This window comes from Eptatretus burgeri, chromosome 9 (genome assembly GCF_056783735.1).
Source record: "Eptatretus burgeri isolate ZD-2024b chromosome 9, Ebu_testis_v1, whole genome shotgun sequence".
In the NCBI taxonomy this organism is placed as follows: domain Eukaryota; kingdom Metazoa; phylum Chordata; class Myxini; order Myxiniformes; family Myxinidae; genus Eptatretus; species Eptatretus burgeri.
Window position 1 is genome coordinate 87,637,290 of NC_140969.1, and position 21,500 is coordinate 87,658,789.

At 44.7% G+C, this 21,500-nt stretch overlaps 1 protein-coding gene across 5 annotated transcripts in view; it reads left to right on the forward strand.

Moving 5' to 3' along the window:
* LOC147020551 (uncharacterized) overlaps positions 1 to 21,500 on the forward strand; it is a 33,737-nt gene that overhangs the window by 1,862 nt on the left and 10,375 nt on the right. For 4 of the 5 annotated variants that reach the window (XM_085895986.1, XM_085895985.1, XM_085895988.1 and 1 more), the window contains exons 3-4: positions 9,752 to 9,872; positions 11,006 to 14,448. In XM_085895986.1, the coding sequence (XP_085752112.1) occupies positions 9,752 to 9,872; positions 11,006 to 14,448 (3,564 nt within the window). Of the gene's footprint in view, positions 1 to 2,559; positions 2,678 to 9,751; positions 9,873 to 11,005; positions 14,449 to 21,500 lie in introns of those variants that run through there. The other variant, XM_085895989.1, reaches the window with a different exon arrangement.

Consider the following 21,500-nt stretch of genomic DNA (forward strand, 5'->3'; position numbering starts at 1 on the left):
GGTATATGTGTGTGTATGTATGTAAATGTGTGTGTATATGTGTGTGTGTGTGGGTATATGCGTTTGTGTATATGCGTGTGTGTATGTATGTGTGTGTATGTGTGTATGTGTGTATGTGTGTATGTATGTGTGTAAATGTGCGTGTATGTGTGTGTGTGTGGGTATATGCGTTTGTGTATATGCGGGTGTGCATATGTATGTGTGTGTATGTATGTGTGTGTATGTATGTGTGTGTATGTATGTAAATGTGCGTGTATGTGTGTCTGTGTGTGGGTATATGCGTTTGTGTATGTGTGTGTGTATATGTGACGTGTGTGTGTATGTATATGTATGTGTGTATGTATATGTATGTGTGTATGTATATGACGTGTGTGTGTGTGTATGTGTGTGTGTGTGTGTGTGTGTGTGTGTGTGTGTGTGTGTGTGTGTGTATATGCGTGTATGTGCGTGTGTGCATGTATGTGTATGTATGTAAATGTGTGTATATGTGACGTGTGTGTATTTATATTTAATTGTGTATGTATATGACGTGTATGTGTTTGTGTGTGGGTATATGCGTTTGTGTATATGCGTGTGTGTATGTATGTGTGTGTATGTATGTAAATGTATGTGTATATGTGACGTGTGTGTGTATGTATATGTATGTGTGTATGTGTGTGTGTGTGTGTGTGTGTGTGTGTGTGTGTGTGTGTGTGTGTGTGTGTGTGTGTGTGTGTGTGTGTGTGTGTGTGTGTGTGTATATGCATGTATGTGCGTGTGTGTATGTATGTGTGTGTATGTATGTAAATGTGTGTGTATATGTAACGTGTGTGTATGTATATGTATGTGTGTATGTATGTGTGTGTGTGTGTGTGTGTGTGCCGTTCCTTGGATGGACGTTAAGATCCCACGGATGTTCGAGATCCCAAACTCTCTTTATTTCGTTTCCAAAAGTCCGACGACCTCGTGCTTCCATAGTTGCACATCTCAAGCATTTCCATGAGTTCAGGAGTGACGGACAGCCACATTAGGCCATGGTTTGTTCCACGACACCTGGCTTTGCCTTCCACATTGCTCGAGTTATGCATTCGCGAGGGGCAGGCCCTTCCATGAAACATGTCACTCTCTCCCTCGCTGGAGTGCAGCGTCACATTCACCTTTCGGTTTCAAACTGGTGAGCTCCCTAAAGCGTTGAAGTCATGCACAGCTCCTTGGTGATGGGATAATAAATATCGTTTGTCTTCCACAATAAGGACACGCCTTGTTTGAGAGGTAAAGTGTATTTCGCTGTTGGTGTGGAGTTTGTTATGGGAATGGAACGTGACTATAGCATGGTTGCCCCTCATAGCCGAAGATGAGCGTTCACACGTGACTTGCAAACGTGTGTATGTGTGTGTGTGTGTGTGTGTGTGTGTGTGTGTGTGTGTGGCCACTCACTACCCGCAGTTCAGGAGTGCCAAGTGTCCAATAAAAATGGCATATTTATTGGTTGGTTCAAAGCAACGTTTCGGGATTAATACACAAGTCTGTCCTCTCATACAACAGTATGTCCATCGGGTCCTTCAGGTATACTGTAGTCATTCATATCCACAAGCCTCAGTCTGTCCACCAACGTGAAACTTCTAGTTTTCCGATGATAACTCTGAGTCAACAAGTTGAACTGGCCCGGCCTGTCCACGCACCAATTGTCTGGTCCTGGTCATGCACAGCAGTAGAGCTTCAAGGTTAAAACAAGGTGGAGTAGTGTGAACTATTTTTAGGTTTGCCTCTGATTAGAACACTTGAGGGACAGGTATGTTTGCCAACATGGGATACAGTGGTGGCTTATTGGTGAGGTTACTGGACCGGCATCCCAGAGGTTGTGCATTCAAATCCATCCGAAGGCAGCAGTTCAAAGCTTCAGGAATCGAGTTTGTTTCAGCAGCACGGTCACGTCACGACTGGATTGTCAGGAAGAAACCCAGTCGGGTCGTTAATGTCTTTGAGGGCGGGGATAATCTGCTTGTCCCACCTGGTCTGGTCTACGTGCGAAGCTAGTCCATTCATTGTGGAAGAGGTCATTCTCACTGAGTCAGGGGGTGGGGTGGGGGAGCCTTGTCCTTCTCTTTCATCTGCAAAACAAAAATACAAATGCTCGACCCATGTCAAACACAAACTGTGAACTCGGTCCACCCAAACTCACCAACATTTGTTTATGAAATGACTGTTGTTTGCCTCGAACACAATAGGGGGGCATTTAACGAACACCATTCGGGTGAACCGTTTGTTTGTGGTGAACAAAGTTCGCTCGTCTCGGACGGTCCCATTCCCTAGAGTTGCCGTTGTAACGGTGATGCTTTTAATTTATCGGAGGAAGAAATCGATTCGAGTCGAACAGGGTATTAACAAAGCCACAAGGCATCTCAAACATCAAAAGGAAGACGAGAACAATGAGAAGGTAACAATAGCACCAGGAGATAGGAAACGAGAAACGATGTCCCTTCCAATTCAAGAGGTTGTTTTTTTTTTGCCCTTTAAAAAAGTTTCGGAGCTAAACACACGCAGGTAACAAGAATGTTTGACACTGGATTGAAACTACAGACAAAGGGCCGAACATCGATGCCCAGTTTCATCCCCTTTGGAGGCGACATTGGTGCATGACCGGGGATTCAAAGTCGGGAGGAGAATTTGATGTGAACAACTGGAGAAGTTTGTTCAGGTGAGCAAGGACTTCCGTTTACTGCACCTTTATGAGCATGAACGCTTTGCGAATCTAGATGTTGTTGAACACGAACTTTGAACTTTTTCCATGTTCGCTCCGTGCCCGGTTCGTATGTATAAAAGGAATATCATTCCAGATTGTGCTCCAAGAAGCAAAATCCCTTTTTGAAACGCATTGCCAATTTCGTTGGCTGGAACACCGTAGTTGGATGACCTGTAGATAGGTGCATTCGTCTTGGAGCCGCCTATCCTGGTCTATTTTTGATTCATCCGAAATGGTCATCCCGGTGCCGTCTCTCGGATGGACGTTAAAGTGAGCGTCCCGTCGATCGGCATTCGTTGGTGAACTTAAGATCCCACGATGTCCTTGGCGAAGAGTGGGCAAGCTAACACCAGCACCCTGAACAAATGACTGAATTACTGCTCTAACCTACATGGGACACCGCATCAGCGGCATGGCCTAGCTCTCAGCAATGGTGCAAACCCACAGCCAGGTGCTGCATACCAAGGAAGGGAAATCCATTTTCTTGATGCCATGATCTCTGATGGTTTCATCTTGTAAGCCCACAGGCTCTGCAAACTGCGAAGCCATTAACAGTGCTCTCAAATAAAGGTCTTTTGACAAGAAATCGATTGGTTGAGGTTGATCAAAATGCGCAAATCGATATGAACCTAACCTGTGGCTTTATTGATGTTGTGCCAAATGAAACTGAAGGGAAGGAGACCGTTGAGACTGGTTTGTGATGTTTCAGTAAATTTGATCTCAGGTGGTCTCCTGTAATGAATTACCAACACTGACAATTCCTCGGATTTTAACCAGTAATCTTCTACTACTACTATTACTACTACTACGACTACTACGACTCCTACTATTTATTTAGCAGACCCAATGATCCTCACTTTCTCTTTGGGGTTGGCATGGGAAAGCATTTGGTTCAAATCTTTCACGAACTGGCTGGCCAGGCTTGACATTCGACAGAAGGTTATTTTTAGCAGGAATTGTGGACATGTTAAGGGTGCCGATAATCGTGTTCATCGAAAGACGCCGTGGGATCTTTAACGTTCACCGACTAACGCTAGCGGACGGGACAACTAGTTTAACTTCCATCCGAGGGAGAGCGCACGCATTGATGAAATTCCATGTACATGAAATACCAGGATGACAGTTTATACTTTCTCTGCATCATGTTTCCAGTTCGGTGATAGAAAATACCCAGAAATATCCAACATCTGTGTTTAGACATGTTAAACACATTCTTGAGCATGATATTTTTGCACATCCCTAAAAATCCCCAAATTAAAAAATAAAGGCTCCAATTGATTTTCTACGAACACCAATTTATCAATTCGGCAAAAGGAAGCATTTATTTTTCCAATTCTTTAATCATTTTTTATATATTTTTTTAATTTTCAGTAATTTTTATTTTTCAATTATTTCGTATATTTATTATTTAATTTTTGTATTTTAAAATTTTAAGTTTTTTTTTCAATTTCCAATTATTTAAATATTTTTCAATTTACAATTATTCGATTTTTTAAAATTATTATTAAATTTTAAATTATTTAATTTCCCCATTATTTTATTTTTAACTTCTTGTTGCACCATGGTGCCATTATTTATTGACGAGCAGGCTTGGGGGTGATGGCCCGTCTGCGCTTTGCTTCCCTTGATTGCTGCCATATGGGTCCAGGTCCCTTGACTTCCATTTGGATTGCCGAATTGACTGACCTCCTTTACTCAGCCAAATGGTAAAACCGTTTGATGTCAGGTGGCAAAGTGCCTCCGAAAGGGACGTGCCGGCGAAAGCCATGTGTACAAAATGATACTCACTGGTCACCGTACACTTTAGGGGAGTGGGAATTTCTTTCTGGTTTCATGACCCTGGCACAATAGGGCCAAAAAAGTTGATTGTCGTTTTGACTTTTCTTTTGTCTTCGCCCAGAAGGTGAATAGGTAATGTGAACCAAAGTCTTGGAAGACTCAAATCGACCTCTCGCACCTCATTCCCTCGCCCGGTTTGTTTGATTTTTAAATATCAGGTAACAAGATACCATTTTCATCCATTACATCGTACATTATGTATGTATTCACTCTACAAAGTACCTTTCCTTCAGTTACCTTTTTCATTTCAAATATCTAACAAATTAATGCCGTGCTCATCATTAGGCCACCCCCGGGGATGCTGCACCTCCATTTTATCAGCACCAAGAAGACCATTTTGTAGCTATTAGGATTTTTTTTTTAATTCAAGAAACTTGCTTTTTCTCAACATGAGGGAAAGTCTATCTGAATACCTATATTCTGTTGCAGCTGTTGATATACATCTTAGACAAGTAGGTTTTATTACTTTGTGCTTCAACAAACACTGACACTTTATTTACAGATAGAGATTCATGGAAAATCTAAACAATGGACAGGGAGGAGGGGAGTAAGAGATTCACAATGGAATGGCAAGCAGACACATGTACAAACATTATTCAGTGAAGTCAACTGCTTAAACATTTCCATTTTAATAAAGTGTGCTTTCTTTGCTTTTTTTCACAAGGGAATCTTAAACAATTCCAATGGAGGTAAAGTGACCTGAAGAAGTGGCCTGAGGTCTGCCGACACAGGTTGTTGGTGGCGATTATAGATCCCAGGGTGTTATATATAAAGAGTGGGTGAGTTATCACCGCCCCCCTGAACAAATTACTGCCACTTGAATGTTGGGTCTGGCTGGCTAGTCAGTTGGTGTAAGACTGAGACCAATAACTTTTCTTGACCAACCCCATAATTGGGGTTTTAAAGAAGGAGAGAAGGGGAGGAAGGGGTGGAGAGAGAGAGAGAGATTGGAGGAAGGGATAGAGAGAGAGAGAGGTTGGGGGAAGGGGTAGAGACAGTCGTGGGGGAAAGAGGTGTAGAGAGAGAGAGGTGGGGGGAATGGGGTGGAGAGAGAGAGCTTGGGGGAAGGGATAGAGAGAACAGATAGAGGTGGGGGGAGGGGGAAGGGTTGGAGAAAGAGAGGTGGGGGGGAAGGGTTGGAAAAAGAGAGGTGGGGGGGGAAGGGTTGGAGAAAGAGGTGGGGGGAGGGTTGGAGAGGGAGAGAGATGGGGGGAAGGGGTGGAGAGAGAGAGAGGTGGGGGAAGGAGTGGGGAGAGAGAGAGAGAGAGGCGGGGGAAGGGTTGGAAAAAGAGAGGTGGGGGAAGGGTTGGAGAGGGAGAGAGAGATGGGGGGAAGGGGTGGGGAGAGAGAGAGAGGTGGGGGAAGGAGTGGGGAGAGAGAGAGAGAGAGAGAGAGAGGTGGGGGGAAGGGTTGGAGAAAGAGAGGTGGGGAGAATGGTTGGAGAAAGAGAGGTGGGGGGAAGGGTTGGAAGAAGAGAGGTCGGGAGAGGCTGAGGAGAAGGGTTGGAGAGAGAGGTGGGGGAAGGGTTGGAGAGAGAGAAAGAGGTGGGAGGAAGGGGCAGAGAGAGAGAGAGAGAAAGAGGTGGGGGGAAGGGGCAGAGAGAAAGAGAGAGGGGATGGTGGGGGGGGGAGGTTGGAGAGAGCAAGAGGTGGGGGGGGGAAGGGGAGGAGAGAGAGATGGGGGAAGTCTTGGAGAGACAGAGAGATTGGGGGAGTCTTGGAGGGGGAGAGAGAGAGAGAGAGAGAGAGAGAGAGAGAGAGAGAGAGAGAGAGAGAGAGAGAGAGAGAGAGAGAGAGAGAGAGAGAGAGAGAGAGAGAGAGAGAGAGAGAGAGAGAGAGAGATTGATTGATTGATGAGGGGAAGTCTTGGAGAGAAGGAGAGAGAGAGGTGGGGGGGGGAAGTGTTGGAGGGAGAGAGAGAGGTGGTGGGGAAGGTTTTTAGAGAGAGAGAGAGAGAGAGAGAGAGAGAGAGAGAGAGAGAGAGAGAGAGAGAGAGAGAGAGAGAGAGAGAGAGAGAGAGAGAGAGAGAGAGAGAGAGGTGGGTGGAAGGGGTGGAGAGAGAGAGAGAGAGAGGTGGGTGGAAGGGGTGGGGAGAGAGAGAGGTGGGTGGAAGGGGTGGGGAGAGAGAGAGGTGGGGGAAGGGGTGGGGAGAGAGAGAGGTGGGTGGAAGGGGTTGCGAGACCTAGAGAGGTGGGGGGAAGGGGTGTGGTGATCTGGAGTGACAGGGGGAATGGGTGGAGAAAAAGAGAGGTGGGGGGAAGGGGTGGAGAGAGAGAGATGGGGGAAGGGGTGGGGAGAGAGAGAGAGGTGGGGGAAGGGGTGGAGAGAGAGAGAGAGGTGGGGGGAAGGGGTGGAGAGAGAGAGAGGTGGGGGGAAGGGCTGGAGAGAGGAGAGAGAGAGAGAGATTGGGGGGAGGGGAAGAGAGACAGACAGAGAGTGAGACACACACAATGGTAATGACAATAAGAGATGATATAATGAAGACAAATGCCAAATCAGTTCTGGATACATTATTTAGCCAGTGTTATGTCCATATATGAGTCAGTGTTTGCTGTTATCCTTGTTCTTCTCAAAAAGAAACTCACACCGATGTAACTATTTGGTAAATCACGTTCTTCAGACTTTTGTGTCAATCATCGAGTCCACGTTTGGTTTAAAGAGAATAGACGGATATGATGAAGCATGTAATAGAATGACTTTCCTGAATTGTGAATCATTATACAGCACTTTATAATTGTACGTCAAGTATTCTGTCAGCTTGCCTTTTCACTTCCTTAAATATACATTAAAAAATTCTAAACTATATCTGGGTTCCAAAGCTGATATAATGCTCCATTGAACTTTCACTCTTCTCAAAACCATGTGGGGCTGCTACAGTAATTAAACCAAAAGGGTTTGCACGACGAAAGGTGGTTCTCTCTTGTGTTTGAACGCTTCCCCAAACTTTTAACTCAGCCAGCATATAAGCTTAAACTCTGAATCCTTCGTATGAAGCATCACTTGAAATATTACATGTGGCTTTACATACTTTGCAATGAACATCATGCTCCATGATGGAATAGTGCATGCTGATACTGCACCAGACAGCAATTTCAGGCAGATATGGTCCTGCCAATTGATCGTTTCCTGTGTCCGATCTACGTCCTTACTTTCTTCGAAAATAAAGGGTATTTGTTTATCGCATGGATCCCCAAGCTGAGAGGACAGCTGGTCAAATCAGGTGATTTCCCATGATACGCATTGTGGTTGTAAACATTTCTAATACAGCCCCTTGTGTGCCAGAGCAACAAATGAAGACGTCAGATTAATGTCTTTCAATCCCTTGTTTCAAGAAGTCCATTGATGTGTAAAATCATCCCTTGGGAAGAGTACCGAGAGGAGATGTGGCAGTCATTTGACATTTTTGTCGGCTTCGTTGGGCTTCTAACAGAATGGCAAATCAATCCGCATTTATAAGATCGATCTAAGATCTAAGAAGAGCATTTTGAAGTCGATACTCGTTGGCAGCTGACAGCTTTGACGTCTCGTATCCAGAGCTTGGTTCACTCGTTTGAGTTTTTAATGAAGAACAAATATTTGAATCCTTCAACTGATATGTCGGGCCACGTTAGGCCTTGATGGCCGTCCGAATGATTTGTAGTTGAGAATCTCATAAGTTTCGTGAAAACTTTGTGATATTTTACCCATTTCTTCATCGATATAATTTCTCAGACCTGTAAGCCCACTAGTGTGCACTCTTTGGGTGGATTCCTAGGAACCAGAGGACTCAGGTCATGTCACAAAAACATTTCCCAGACCTACACTGTGATATCGTTTTTCTATTTAGACCTGAAATAGTGTGAGAATAGACAAAGCAAAACATAAAATGAAATTGTAACCTGGGTTGGCATCTTTAATAAGGCCAAGGTTCTAATCAGTGCATCAGACAATTTAATCTTGTACCTATCGGATCCTCATCTCCACATGTACGCCGATGATTGGTTAATACACTTCGATGATTCCTGGAGTATTCCATGTCTAAGTGGTAATGGTGTTTAAGGTACCCTCAACAGATTTCTTTGCTTTGAAGATGATGCAGTGCAGACCGATTAGATAACTATGAAAGAGGGACGACGGGACATCGAGTCGACTATTACGTTTCGTCCAGTACATTTTGAACAGGACTGTAGGCCAATGTGTGCTAAGATTTTAGAGATTATTTCAGCATTAAATAGGTCATTTCATTGGCCACGGTATGCTTTCCTTCTTCAATCTGATGGAGAAACACACCAGTGGCATCGCCGCACTATAGTGATGATGCAACTTGCAAAATAAATTAATAATCCAGTCGCAGGAAGAGATGCTTTTGCTGGATAAATTTATTTATTTGTAAATTGCCCAGAGACTGGGCACGATATTGGTTTGTAATGCAGGAAGTGATTATTTAAAGTCGTTAAAAGCCCAAGTGGTCTTGTGATCCCATTATGATAATTAAGCTCAAGTCCATTTCAGGCTTGTTCTGTTTTCAGGGCAAGTTAATTGCTCATTTGCACACCTTTTACAAGTGGGTGTGTTTTATTGAATAACATTAGTATTTCCCATTGATTTCACTTGTGGTACACTCTTTAATTTGTGATGCCATATCATTCTTGAGCCAACTTTTCAACTTGTACTCCACCAAACAGTCTTTCTGCTTACGACAGTTCGTCCCAATATATGTTAATTCTTGGAACACACTGGGAGCTGGAAGTGCCATCTAGTTGCATCACTTTTCTCTCCGCTGTCAGCAGGTTGTTTTATATTCCCCAACTCCGCCACCCCTCCTCCCCCTCCTCGGGATGACAACCTATGGTTGTTTGTCCATGCTCTATCTTCCAAGTGCTGAGCCTCAAGCGCAGAAGAGGCATGTACCGTTTTTTAAGTCTTTGGTACGACTCGGACAGGGTCTGAATCGAACCACTGACACCCCAAACTCAGAGCGGTCACTCTAACCATTACACCACCAAGTTTGGTCAATGCCATTGAATTGGATTTACCATTTTTCTGCTGCTGTTCTACGTACAATGCCTTGATTTGCTTGTCTTTAATTTTAACTCCCATTTCATAATAAACAACTTTTGTGTAAAAAAAAATAAGCATTTTTATCCCTTGTGAAATCTTTCAAAGCCTGTGTTGTATTTAATGCAGAATTTCCGATGCGATTGTATTTCAGGTTACAACATGTTCTCCGAAAGACAACTCTTTGCCCGATATCAGATGTGGTGGAAATGAAGGGTTTCCTGAAAATGTTTTGAACAATGCAAGTTCTGGGTCGAGTTCAGTGCAGAACAAAGGTGGATCATTTCATTCACTCTTGTTTGTACATTAACCATGGGAATCATGAATATTCTAACCGTATACATGTTGTGTCCATTATTTCAAATTCATGTAAGTATATGGTACTGTACAAACAAAATATTGAGAAAACCAGTGTAATTTATCCTAGCAAAAGCAAGTCCAGAACTCCAAGCTCAGTCATGGCCAGAGATCCCATCATGGCCATGGCCAGAGACCTGATGGTGGCCAGAGAAAGCTCTATAAGGACGTCCCAAAATCGTATCCCAAGAAGACTGTCAGTGACACCGCATCCTGGGTGGAAAGACCAATAACAGGCCACATAGGCACCACATGATTCATCGAGGTGTCTCCAGTTCAGAAGTGAATCACTTTGCTCTCGTAGCTGATGCGTGAAGGGGAAGAAAAGATCTGACGCCATGTATGCCGATCAAGACTCCGCCTCTACAGCAATCTCGAAAGTCATCAATAACCCCATGGTTCGACATCGCCATCTTGTCGATGGATTGCCATCAATGACAGACTCCTATCTGACTCGCACACATGTTACCAAAGTGTCAAAACGTCTTCATTGGTGTCCTGAAAGATTTTGTCGTCAATCGGGATCTTCTCCCAACATGATTGATGTTTAAACCGGAAGATAAAGTAATAACACCCGCTGATTGAGAAAAGCATAAGGTTTAATGCATGTTTATATTGGAAGCTTTATCGCTGCAATAGTACGTCTCAAGCTTTGCAATATAAATGTCAGTGATTAAGATTGTCCTGTATGGATCGTATTTTAGCAAAAACTTTGCACAACAATATATGATCAATATAATAACAAGAAAAGTAAAATGGATTTGGCACTCTGAATGGAGATAATAAACATACCAAGTACAGTTTGTACACAAACAGGTGAATAGGGCTGGTGATTAAAATATATTTCAAAAATATGTGGTTAATCTCTTTTCAAAATGTTTCTTCATTTTCTTGAATAGATAGTCATGCATTTTATTAATTTTCCAGTGTAAACAGATCTTTCTTTTTTGGCATCATTACTCAGGACTAAGATCTATAACCATGAACCAGTCTAACCTTTCCTTAATCCCACTGATGTACCACAAACTGTCTTTTTTGTTTTTCTTTGTAGAGCTTAAGGAGAATGCAACACCATCCTTGGATGGAGCAGGCAATCTGAGTGCAATACAACAAGCAATGGCTGACCCTGAAAGCAAAGTCACCGATGAGGTGACCTTGCAAGCATCCACTACAGGAGATAGAGATCAAGAACAACTGGTTGCCATTGAACCAAAGCCTTCAGATCAAACTCTGGTTTCTGCAGACATGGCAAGTGTTGAGTCCAAGACTGTGCACAGCCAATCTACAGAGGCTTTATTGCAGCTGGAACCAGAAATGGCCCAAAAAGGTAGTGGAGAAAGAAAGCAAAGCATGGACTCCGTAAGCGGCTGCTGCTTTCTGCTTAACTGGAGTCGAGTGAGGAAAAGGATTGAAACTAAAACCGATAAGTACAGAGAAGGTGAAAAGGCAAAGAAGAGATCATACATGCCATTTAAGAAGAAGAAGAAATGTCCCGCTGACTACAGCGCTGTGCCGCTTCATTCCGAAGGAGGTCCTGAGAGTTTGGATGTTGTGGCTCACATTTCCACCGAGAATACAGTGGCGATGGAACCGATAAAGGAATGCAGGAAAAACCTCCAAAGCCGAAGGATGAGTAACAGGAGCTCACTCTGCGAAATATTCCGTCGGATATTTACAACTCGTGGGATGAAGCGGGATTCATCACAGACAGAGGCTCTTCATCGTGGTGATGCTTCTTCTGCCATGTCTTTGAAATCGGAAGAAAGTCGTAAGGGGCAAGATAATGAAGGACAAAAATACGTTTTTAATTATGCGGATGGAGATGAAAGACCTTCTGGGAATGATGCTGAAGTTGTGATCACAGGTGCTACAAAAATTCAAAAGCCAAAAGTGGATCTTGTAAATCTACCTTCCTTGGACCCACAAAACCTCCCCTTTGATGTGAAAGACAACAGCGGTAAAATAAATCAAAATGATCCGGTGTTGATCAAGGTTGAAGACAAACAACAAATTTTATCGAGCACAACTGTGCCAGTTGTGAAAGAGGTGTGTTCACGACAGATTGATTCCACCATAGCGTTGATGGACAAAGACAATTTACAACCCGTGGGGTTGGAGAACAAAACTATCAATATAATAATTTCTGAAGTGAATGACTATTCCGATGGAGAGGTCAATACTTTGGTCAACAAGTATGAAAATAACAGGACAAATGTGAATGATGATCCATCAGATCTGAAAGGAAGTTGTGTTGCCATAATGGCTGCTGAATGTTTAAATGATGAAACACTTGGGGATAAAGTGATTTCTATAGAATCTGAGTCTTTGTTCCCTCAAAACATGATTCAAGAAAGTACATCAGATGCCAATGTGACCAAGTACAATTTCAACACCAATTTAGAAGAAGAGAGCAGTTTGGAAGGAGAAATAAGAGTTAATGCTTCAGGTAAAATCAACAAGATGAGAGAATTTACAGTTGACACTCACAATATGGACGTTCAGGTTCCACCTGGAGAAAATCAACAAGATGTACCTGCCCAGGAAGACAATAACTGCACTGCTAAGGATGTCGGACAAGAGACGGTTCGAGATGGTAATGGAACATGCATGGCTGAAGTGCCAGCTGCAGTCAATTCTCATCCTGAAAGGGGTGTGTTAGAAGATGATTTGGACATTGACACAGTTATTGGACTGTTTCGGGACATTTTAGAGGACATTGAGATTGCAGATGTCGAAGCCGAGCAGTCGTACCAGGACATAAGCTCGTCTTCACCGAACGAATCGAGAGATTCTGCAGCGTTGAAAGATGAAGCTGCCGAGGGAAGTTCAGACAACGTCCAAGCAGTTGATACTAGCATTTGTGATGGTGATACAGTTGGCCCAAACAAAATGGGGCCAGATGAGGAAAGGTCCATTGGAGATAAGACTGAAATTCATGAAGAGGTGGAGGTAATGGACAAGGGCTTAGATGTTATATCGGTGATAAAAGTCGATGCCAAAGAGCTAATCTCTTTAAAGTGTGAAAGCGGACAAGAACAGTCTTTTCTCGAGAATGAAGCTGTACCTGTAATGTCGAGCAATACCGATGAAGTGGAAGTTGAAGTTGGATCTGTATGCTTGAGCACAAGTGGAAACAATGCAGCAACATGTATGCCAGATTTGACAAAAAACGAGGTACATGATGATACAGCCGAGAAAGCTGGGATAAAGAAACCAAATGGCAGCATGAGGCGGAAGCGAAGGAGGAAAAATAAGGACCATAAAGAAAAGCTCAAGTCAAATTTGGATAATGAGACAAGACGACTCTATAGTCAGGAGAGCTTGGAAGAAGTTGGAAATAATGGTAGCGCCAGCACTGTGACAGACACAACAGCTGTAAGTTCTATTTCCAATGGCACTGAAACGTCTAAGAGCGATTCATTAAGTCCAAGCGATGAGCAAATCAACGGCTCTGTTGAAACGGTCGCTATAAACTTTGGTCAACTCTCTGCAAATCCTCAAGAACAGGTCAATATTGCCACTGTAACTACCCAAAGGAATAAAAGCAAGAGGAGGAGGAAAAGGAGGAGGCGGAGGAAAAGTGGGAAGTTAAAGGTGGAGGATGTCGCAAAGCAGTGTTTGTCAAATGAAAGACTGCCGGCCACTGGAGAGTTTAAAACGAGCTTTGTTGCAGTGGAGTCTGACACAAAGTCAGACTCCAGCAATGATGTACAAAAAGGTGAGCGTCTGAAGGCTGCAGGAGATATGGAGAAGAGGGCAGCTGCACAAATTGATGGAGAGAAAGGGAAAATTTGGAAAATCAAGAGAAAACGACAGTCTTCAAAGACCGATTCCTTGCTTGAAGAGCCTGTGATGGGACTGCTGAGTATCCAAGCTCTTTCGACCCAGGAGGGAGATAGCAGTTCGTTATGCAACTTGGTTGAAAGTCAAAAGGACATTGTAGTGCCCTGTTCCTCAGAAAGAAACCGTGAAACTTCTGGTGTGGAATCTGAAGACTCACACTCTGACGGATTCCAAGCCGATTCATCAAGATCATCGAGCTGTGGAAATGGAACGAAAACGTCTGCTGACCATCGGACACAAGAGGTGATGTTAAATGGATTGCCAAATCTGAATGACAATGAGGAATGCAACCCAGAAGAGGACAATTTAACAAAAATCGCCAGAGAAATCATCTCATCCGTCCTCAGTGCAGCAATCAATCAGGTCATCGGAAAGGTCAACGAAGCAGAGACATCTACGCCGGAGTGGATTTTCCTTCAGGATGATGGAACTCGGAGTAAAAGGAACGATGGCTTGGCTCCGGAGGCGGAAAACAATGAGAAGACGTGCGGAGCCACTCTGGAGGAAACTGCTGCCCTGATAGTGACTGAAGCAATCGAAAATGCCTGTAGAACGTTCTCCACTGAGATCAGTGGGAATCTCGTTGACAATGGTAACACAAGCTGGCAGTCTACAGGAGGAAGCTCCAACAGTGACGACACCATTGCAGAGGTCAGTTGTTCGATCGTGACCAATTAGAGAAATAATATATCGCACCCTTTACTATTTCCAGATGAATACCATATGCTTGCTTATTCAATGAATTAACAACTAGATGGATATGGTATGCAATACTTTGGCTTCTTCATGAGAGCAAGTTTCATTTATTTACAACTAGCAAATACCACCCGTTGCTTTGCTGACAGGAATATGAAGGGAAGGGGGGGGGAGAAAAAGAGGGTGGAGAGAGGAGGGAGGGAGCGATGGAGGGAAGAGAAAGCAGCATGAGGGGAGTGGAAGGGAAGGCAGCATAAGGGGAGGGGAAGGGAAGGCAATATGAGAGGAGGGGAAGGGAAGGCAGCATGAGGGGAAGGGAAGGCAACATGAGGGGAGGGGAAGGGAAGGCAGCATGAGGGGAGGGGAAGGGAGGGCAGCGTAAGGGGAAGGGAAGGCAGCATAAGGAGAGGGGAAGGGAAGGCAGCGTAAGGGGAGGCGAAGGGAAGGCAGCGTAAGGGGAGGGGAAGGGAAGGCAGCGTAACGGGTCATTACAGGGGTGAAAGTGCTTTCAATTGTTGATTGCAAAACAAACTTGTTGCTGTTGCAGACTTTCATTTCATTGAATCAGCATTCTCAGCATTCATTAATTCACATTCTCTTTCTGGTGTTTGATTTTCTAATGTTTTAGAATACTGGACATATTACAGTGATGAGCAATGCCTATTGAACAAAGTGAGCATGCAACTTTTCGGACTGTCTTCTTTAACCTTCCCGAAATAGTTCTAAACTGCACTTCCAGACCTTTTGAACGACATGTTGTCAAAACTTTATCAGTCGATATTGTTTCAGGCCGGGGGGTCGGCGGAGCCGCAAGTCGAGTCGGCCCGACCGATCGCCCGGAATATAGATCGCCGCCCGGATAACTCCGAGCGACGGGTCCTTGTACAAGAACCGAAATACGCCAATCGGCAGATCACGTGGGGTAGGGTCGATTGCCAATCTTCAATTTACCTAAATACCCATGTGATCCAACTACCGGAGTATTCCACCCTCGACGAGACTCGTACGGAACAAACCGCCGAGGCGAGCTTGTCCGTGCGCGATTCCGAGTGGCGTAATCGCCGAGAACCGTCGGTCCAAATGTCCCCCTATTACAGCAAACCAACGGCTTTCTAACTCCCAACACACGAAATGTTCAGTCAATGAGGGAATGGATGCAACGAGCAGGTTTACATTCACACAAGGACATTTATTATAATGAAACACGTATGCAATTAAATAAGGCAAAACACGTATGCAATTATACAAGCAACAAAAGCACGACAAAAGAACTACAACCGTCTACTTATTATGTAGTCGTTTACACTTAACAGCAGTTCCTACTTATTAGACGGGCCCAGGAAACACACGTACGCACACACACACCCAAGAAATGGTGGCAAAGGCCTTTAATCACGAGCTCCAGCTCGGAGGACAGGTGAGCTGCAACTCAGAGCTTGACTCGAACCTTTCCACCTCGTGTGGTCTTCAACTTGTCCGGACCCGGGCTCCAGCGAGAGCGAGTTGGATCCAATCGCCGCGATCCTTCCCGAGCTCCCGCAAATCCTCCCGCGCTTCTCAACACGTGCCGGTGAGACGAGGCGCCGATCCTTCCTGTCGATCGTCGCTTCCCCGAGGATCCAACTCCAAGAAGAGGCCGATGCGTCGCACCAAGCCGGGAAACAAAATGGAAAACGAAAAGTTCCACGAACCAAGAGGAAGAGGAAGAAGCCTCCACTCGCAGCTCGAGCCGAACAACCGGCTCAAGTTCCTTCCAAAACAAAGCAGCAGCCGAAGCTTACTGAGCCAGCCGAAGCAAAAAGCTTCCGAAGGCCTCAAGCCAAGCAAGCCAAGCAGGACCCGACGGCTGAACGACTGCTCTCTCCAAAGCAAAAAAGCTTACTCCTCCCACGGGACTCAGCACACGAACTCAGCCCTAACATGGGACTCCCACGAACTCAACCCACGAACTCAGCCCTACCACGGGACTCTTTTTTTGAACAAAGAAAAGATGTCCTCTTTATCCTTTGCACCCCCTCCCCCGCACCCGGCGTGACTCATGTCCTCGTGATCCACCCCCCCCCCCCGTTCAACCACGGGTGGGAGGGAGTTGTTGACGTCACCGCAGGGTTCTTCCTCTTCGCAGAAGAGGGGGAGGGACGTCTCCATTGTTTGCTCCCTAACTATTAAATCGATCCGCAGCGCATCTAATCGATCTCTGAACATTTAAACAATGAAAGGTGAGCTATCTAGGGAACAAGCACTTATCGACATAGCTGACTAAGGGAACCTGTATGTTGTGTGCAATTGAATTCCAAATTCGTAACAATATATTGCCTATTTGTCTATCAGTAAAGTAAGCAGCACGCTTTACTAGCCAATTATAAATGCCTTGCTGTTCATTTAAAAGGAACACACCCTTGGGGCGTGTTTAGTTTGCAAGTGTTTAGTTATATTGCAAATGAGATGCCCCAGGGGCGTGTTCCTTTTCAATTAATACATTACGAGGCCATGTGTAACCAGAACGGGTGCAATAGGGATGGAAAAAAACACTTCTCTATATAAAGTAGGAATTACTTAGAATAGATGTCGATTCCGGTTCACTACTCGATTCCTTTCACTTCTATGGTTCAGATTGAGTACAGTACTTTGGAATTTATTCCATCCACCATGATTAAGCAATAAAGCAAGCACGCCAACAAAACGGTTGATAAGGAACGGCTGGTTGGGTCATACTAAACAACGTCCAGAGTATCAAACCAAACAATGGGCGAATTGGACAAATGAATACTTTTTTTTAGCAGTCAGAACTGCTGCTAAGTTCAATTCCGCAGTTTAAATTTTGAAATTCGGTTCAGGTTCAGAGATTCTCGAGCATATCGTATTTCAGCTGTAAAGCTTATAAATGTCCAGAGCTATATGGGGATGGAAAGGGAAGGGGGTTTGGGAGGAAGTAAGCATGACATGAGGTGAGTGAAAGGGAGATGTGCGGTGGAGCATTAATTACGATTCATGCTGTCTCTTCAAAATTATTCTGCATCGAATAACAGTGAAAGTGGAAACAAAATAATATCAAATACATTTTTTACCAGTCATATATTCTCAACACTAGCCGGAGATAAACACCGTCCGGACACTTCCAGAGACGACCACCGCCCGGACACTTCCGGAGACGAACACCGCCCGGACACTTCTGGAGACGACCACCACCCGGACATGTCCAGAGACACGTCCGGAGTATCCAAAGTGCAAATACAACTCTTTGGACATTTATAAGCATGACAGCTGAAATGCGATAAGCTCCAGAATCTCTTCACCTGAACCGAATAAAAAAAATTAAATGTGGAATTGACCTGAGCAGCAGTGTGACTGCTAAAAAGTATTCATTTATCAATAATTCCAGCAATGTGTGTGTGTGTGTGTGTGTGTGTGTGTGTGTGTGTGTGTGTGTGTGTGTGTGTGTGTGTGTGTGTGTGTGTGTGTGTGTGTGTGTGTGTGTGTGTGTGTGTGTGTGTGTGTGTGTGTGTGTGTGTGTGTGTGTGTGTGTGTGTGTGTCTGTATGCGACCGCCGTTTCTCGACGACTGCCGGTCCGATCTGATTGAAACTTGCCAGGAATATTGCCGGGGCCACGCGGATGTGCCTTTTCAAGGTTTGATATTAATCGGATTTATTTATTTACACGTCACAATTTATTTATTTGCACGATTTACGTCAATTCTTCTTCTTCGTTTGGTATGACATCACAATCGACGCTGGGGACCTTAGTATGTGCCTTTTCAAGGTTTGATATTAATCGGACAAGCAGTTCCCAAGTTACGGCCATTTATCTGTCAACCAATGACAAGACATGGTGCTATGACATCACGAATGACGTCACAATTAATGGGGTTTTTTTTGCACGATTGACGTCACAATTCTTCTTTTCTTCTTCTTCGTTTGGTATTATGTCACAATTGACGCTGGGGACAAATGACGCTGGGAAATGCCAAATGACAAAGTGCCTTTTCAAGGTTTGATATCGTTCTTCATCCGTTTCAGCTGTTTCCCAAGGTTTGAAAGCTGTTTTTTCCCAAGGTTTGAATTAATTGTTCAAATTATAAATTAATCCCAAGGTTTGGGGGGGCGAGAGAGGAGGGGGGCAGGAGAGGGGGTGAGAGTGGGGCGAGAGAGAGAGGAGCAAGAGAGAGAGAGGGGTGAGAGAGGAGGGAGGAGAGAGGGGGGGCGAGACTCGGGGGGGGGGGGGAGAGAGAGGTGGGTGTCACAATTCTTCTTCTTCTTCTTTGTTTGATATGACATCACAATTGATGCTCGGGACCTGAGTATGTTTCCCAAGTTATGGCCATTTATGATATGGTTGGTCAGATCTAATTGAAATAATGCCCCAATCCAGTCGTGTTTACGAGAGTGAAGGAACGAAGCTGCACCTACGGGCCCGCACTAGTTTATCTAATTCACACATTCTAATCAGAATCCTACCCAGGTTCCTCCTGATAATTCCATCTTTGCTCTTTACTTCTTCGGGTCCCCCTTCTTGGTCTTCAGTCTTCCGTTTGCACGCACGCACGCACGCACGCACGCACGCACGCACGCACGCACACACACACACACACACTTATTGGTATAGATAATATTTTTATGAGATATTCATATAACTATTATGCCTGGTGATGGCTTCACTTAATGGTTAGGGTGGTGGGGTTGGGATCCTAGGATCCTGAGTTCAAATCCCACTCGGCTGTTGAATTAATACCAGGTGGGGTTGACTCTGCCTGTCATCCTCCCAAGGTCGGCAAAATGAGTGCCAGCTTGCTGGTATACTGTCGGAGTGGCGACCTGTCCAGGATTGTGTCCAATAGCCAAGGAGACTGCTTAGGCAGCACCAATGCTCTGCACAGAGTATGGTCCCAATGGATGGATGGATATAACTATTAGATATCGTCTCTCACCTCTGAGCTGTCTGGCTTGAGTTTGAATCCTGACCCAGCTATAAACTGCTGTCCTGGTGTTTCACAAACAGGGCGATTCATCAATGTGTGTAGCCTGGTGTTGGCTCAGTGGTTAGGGTGGCGGTTTGGGATCCTCGGGCCCTGAGTTCAAGCCCCATCGGCCGCTGAATTAATACACCAGGGGGTTGACTCAACCTGTCATCCTTCCGAGGTCGGTGAAATGAGTACCAGTTCCAGTGTGTGTACTGGTAGAGGGGCACTGCATCAGCGACACAGTTGCGCTTCAAGAAATGATAGCTATCCCAGCAGCTAAGCTACCATACGATTACCACCATCAATGTGTGTGTCATCCCTTGGATGGACCTTACACCAGGTGTCTCATCTCCCAGCACAAGTTGATGGACATTAAAGATCCCATGGTGTCCTTTATGAATAGTAGCCTGGTGTTGGCGCAGTGGTTAGGGCAGCGGCTTGGGATCCAAAAGGTCCTGAGTTCAAGCCCCGTTGAGCCACTTAATTAATACACCAGGGGGTTGACTCAGCCTGTCATCCTTCCGAGGTCGGCAAAATGAGTACCAGTGTACTGGGCCGGTGTATACCCCGGTTAAAATAGGTGTACCATATCCCTGTGTCGTAAGAGGCGACCAGGGTTGCGTCAGGAAGGGCATCCGGCGTAAAACATGTGCCAAATCACTATGCGGATAATACGGATGATCTGCTGTGGCGACCCCGAAAGGGAGCAGCCGAAAGAAGAAGAAGAAGAAGAAGGAGGTGTCCTTTATGAATAGTAGGCAAGTTATCGTTGATGCCTTGGTTGTATTACAAATTCCTGCCTTGAATGCAGGTAGCAAGTGGTCTGGTCTTTTTGGAGCTTCCTTCACACCATGTTATACATCTTGCTATATTGAGTGTAGATGGCTTCTCATTAGCTGCTTAGGCATTGTAAACAAATTGACCAGGTAGTTCGCATTTTTCATATGAATGGCCTTCGGCGGATACGAAGGGCAACCTGCAGATTACGTCAAGTTGTTTTTCCACTCGTCGGCATCGACGACTCCTACGATGCAATAAATTGCAAACCCATTTTATATGCCATGTGTGCTTTCGCATGTCACTTGGGAGAAATAGATCCTCATTGACTGACAATGTTTTTGGCATGTACGGCACTCACCCACTTGGCACGATGCTGGAGGGGTTGACCACCAACTTATCAACCAATGTTTTTTGTACCTTCATTAGCCCTCCTCCATAATCTCCCAGCTGTCTTCTCCTCTCTCACGGATCCTTTTTGTCCGTAGATCGGGTATCTGCACACTCCCTGCCATTCATCTCCTGTAGCTTTTATAGTATTATTTGTTGTTACTTTTGAGCCTTTATTGTGCATTTCAGACTTTGGGAAAGCTCTTTTTCGAAAATGATGACCATTTAATGCGTTTGCCACCTTTTGGGTGCAAACTATGAATTCTGCAATATAAATCAGCGTGGACGTGCCAGACCAGCCAGTTAGCATATTACGCCTCAATCTGTAATGGCACGTTCAGGATAGAGATGGGTGTGTACATGTGCGTGTTCTCATAAATTAAATCACGTGTTATGGGACATCTAAATATTATGTGCATTTAAGAGATTTGTGAAGTTGGTCAAAATTCCCTAATTTTCCATATTTCATGTGTAAATGGCCCTGCTATTATTTATTAGACTCCTTTTTGTCATCTTACAAATCATCACCGGTGTATCTGCCTTTTTGCCATCAGCAAAAACTGTCAGCTTGTGTGGTAGAGGTTTTGTTGGACCAGGAATATCATCTTTGACATTGCAGCCCTCGGCAGTTTTGGACGTACATATACAGATCGCCGACCATCTTGCACCAGCTGCTCTTAGTTCGTCATTCGGCCACCTTTGCTCAGGCCGGTTTGAAGAAATGGCAGTGTGGAGTTCAGGCCTTGGGATTTTTCGAATTAAGTAACACGCAATGCTATATGTGAAGATTTGATATGATCATGTCCTCCACCACGCTGTGGTTGAAGGCCTTGTTGGTGGATAGGAGTTCAGGTGTACCAAGGAAGGACTTTGCACGACAG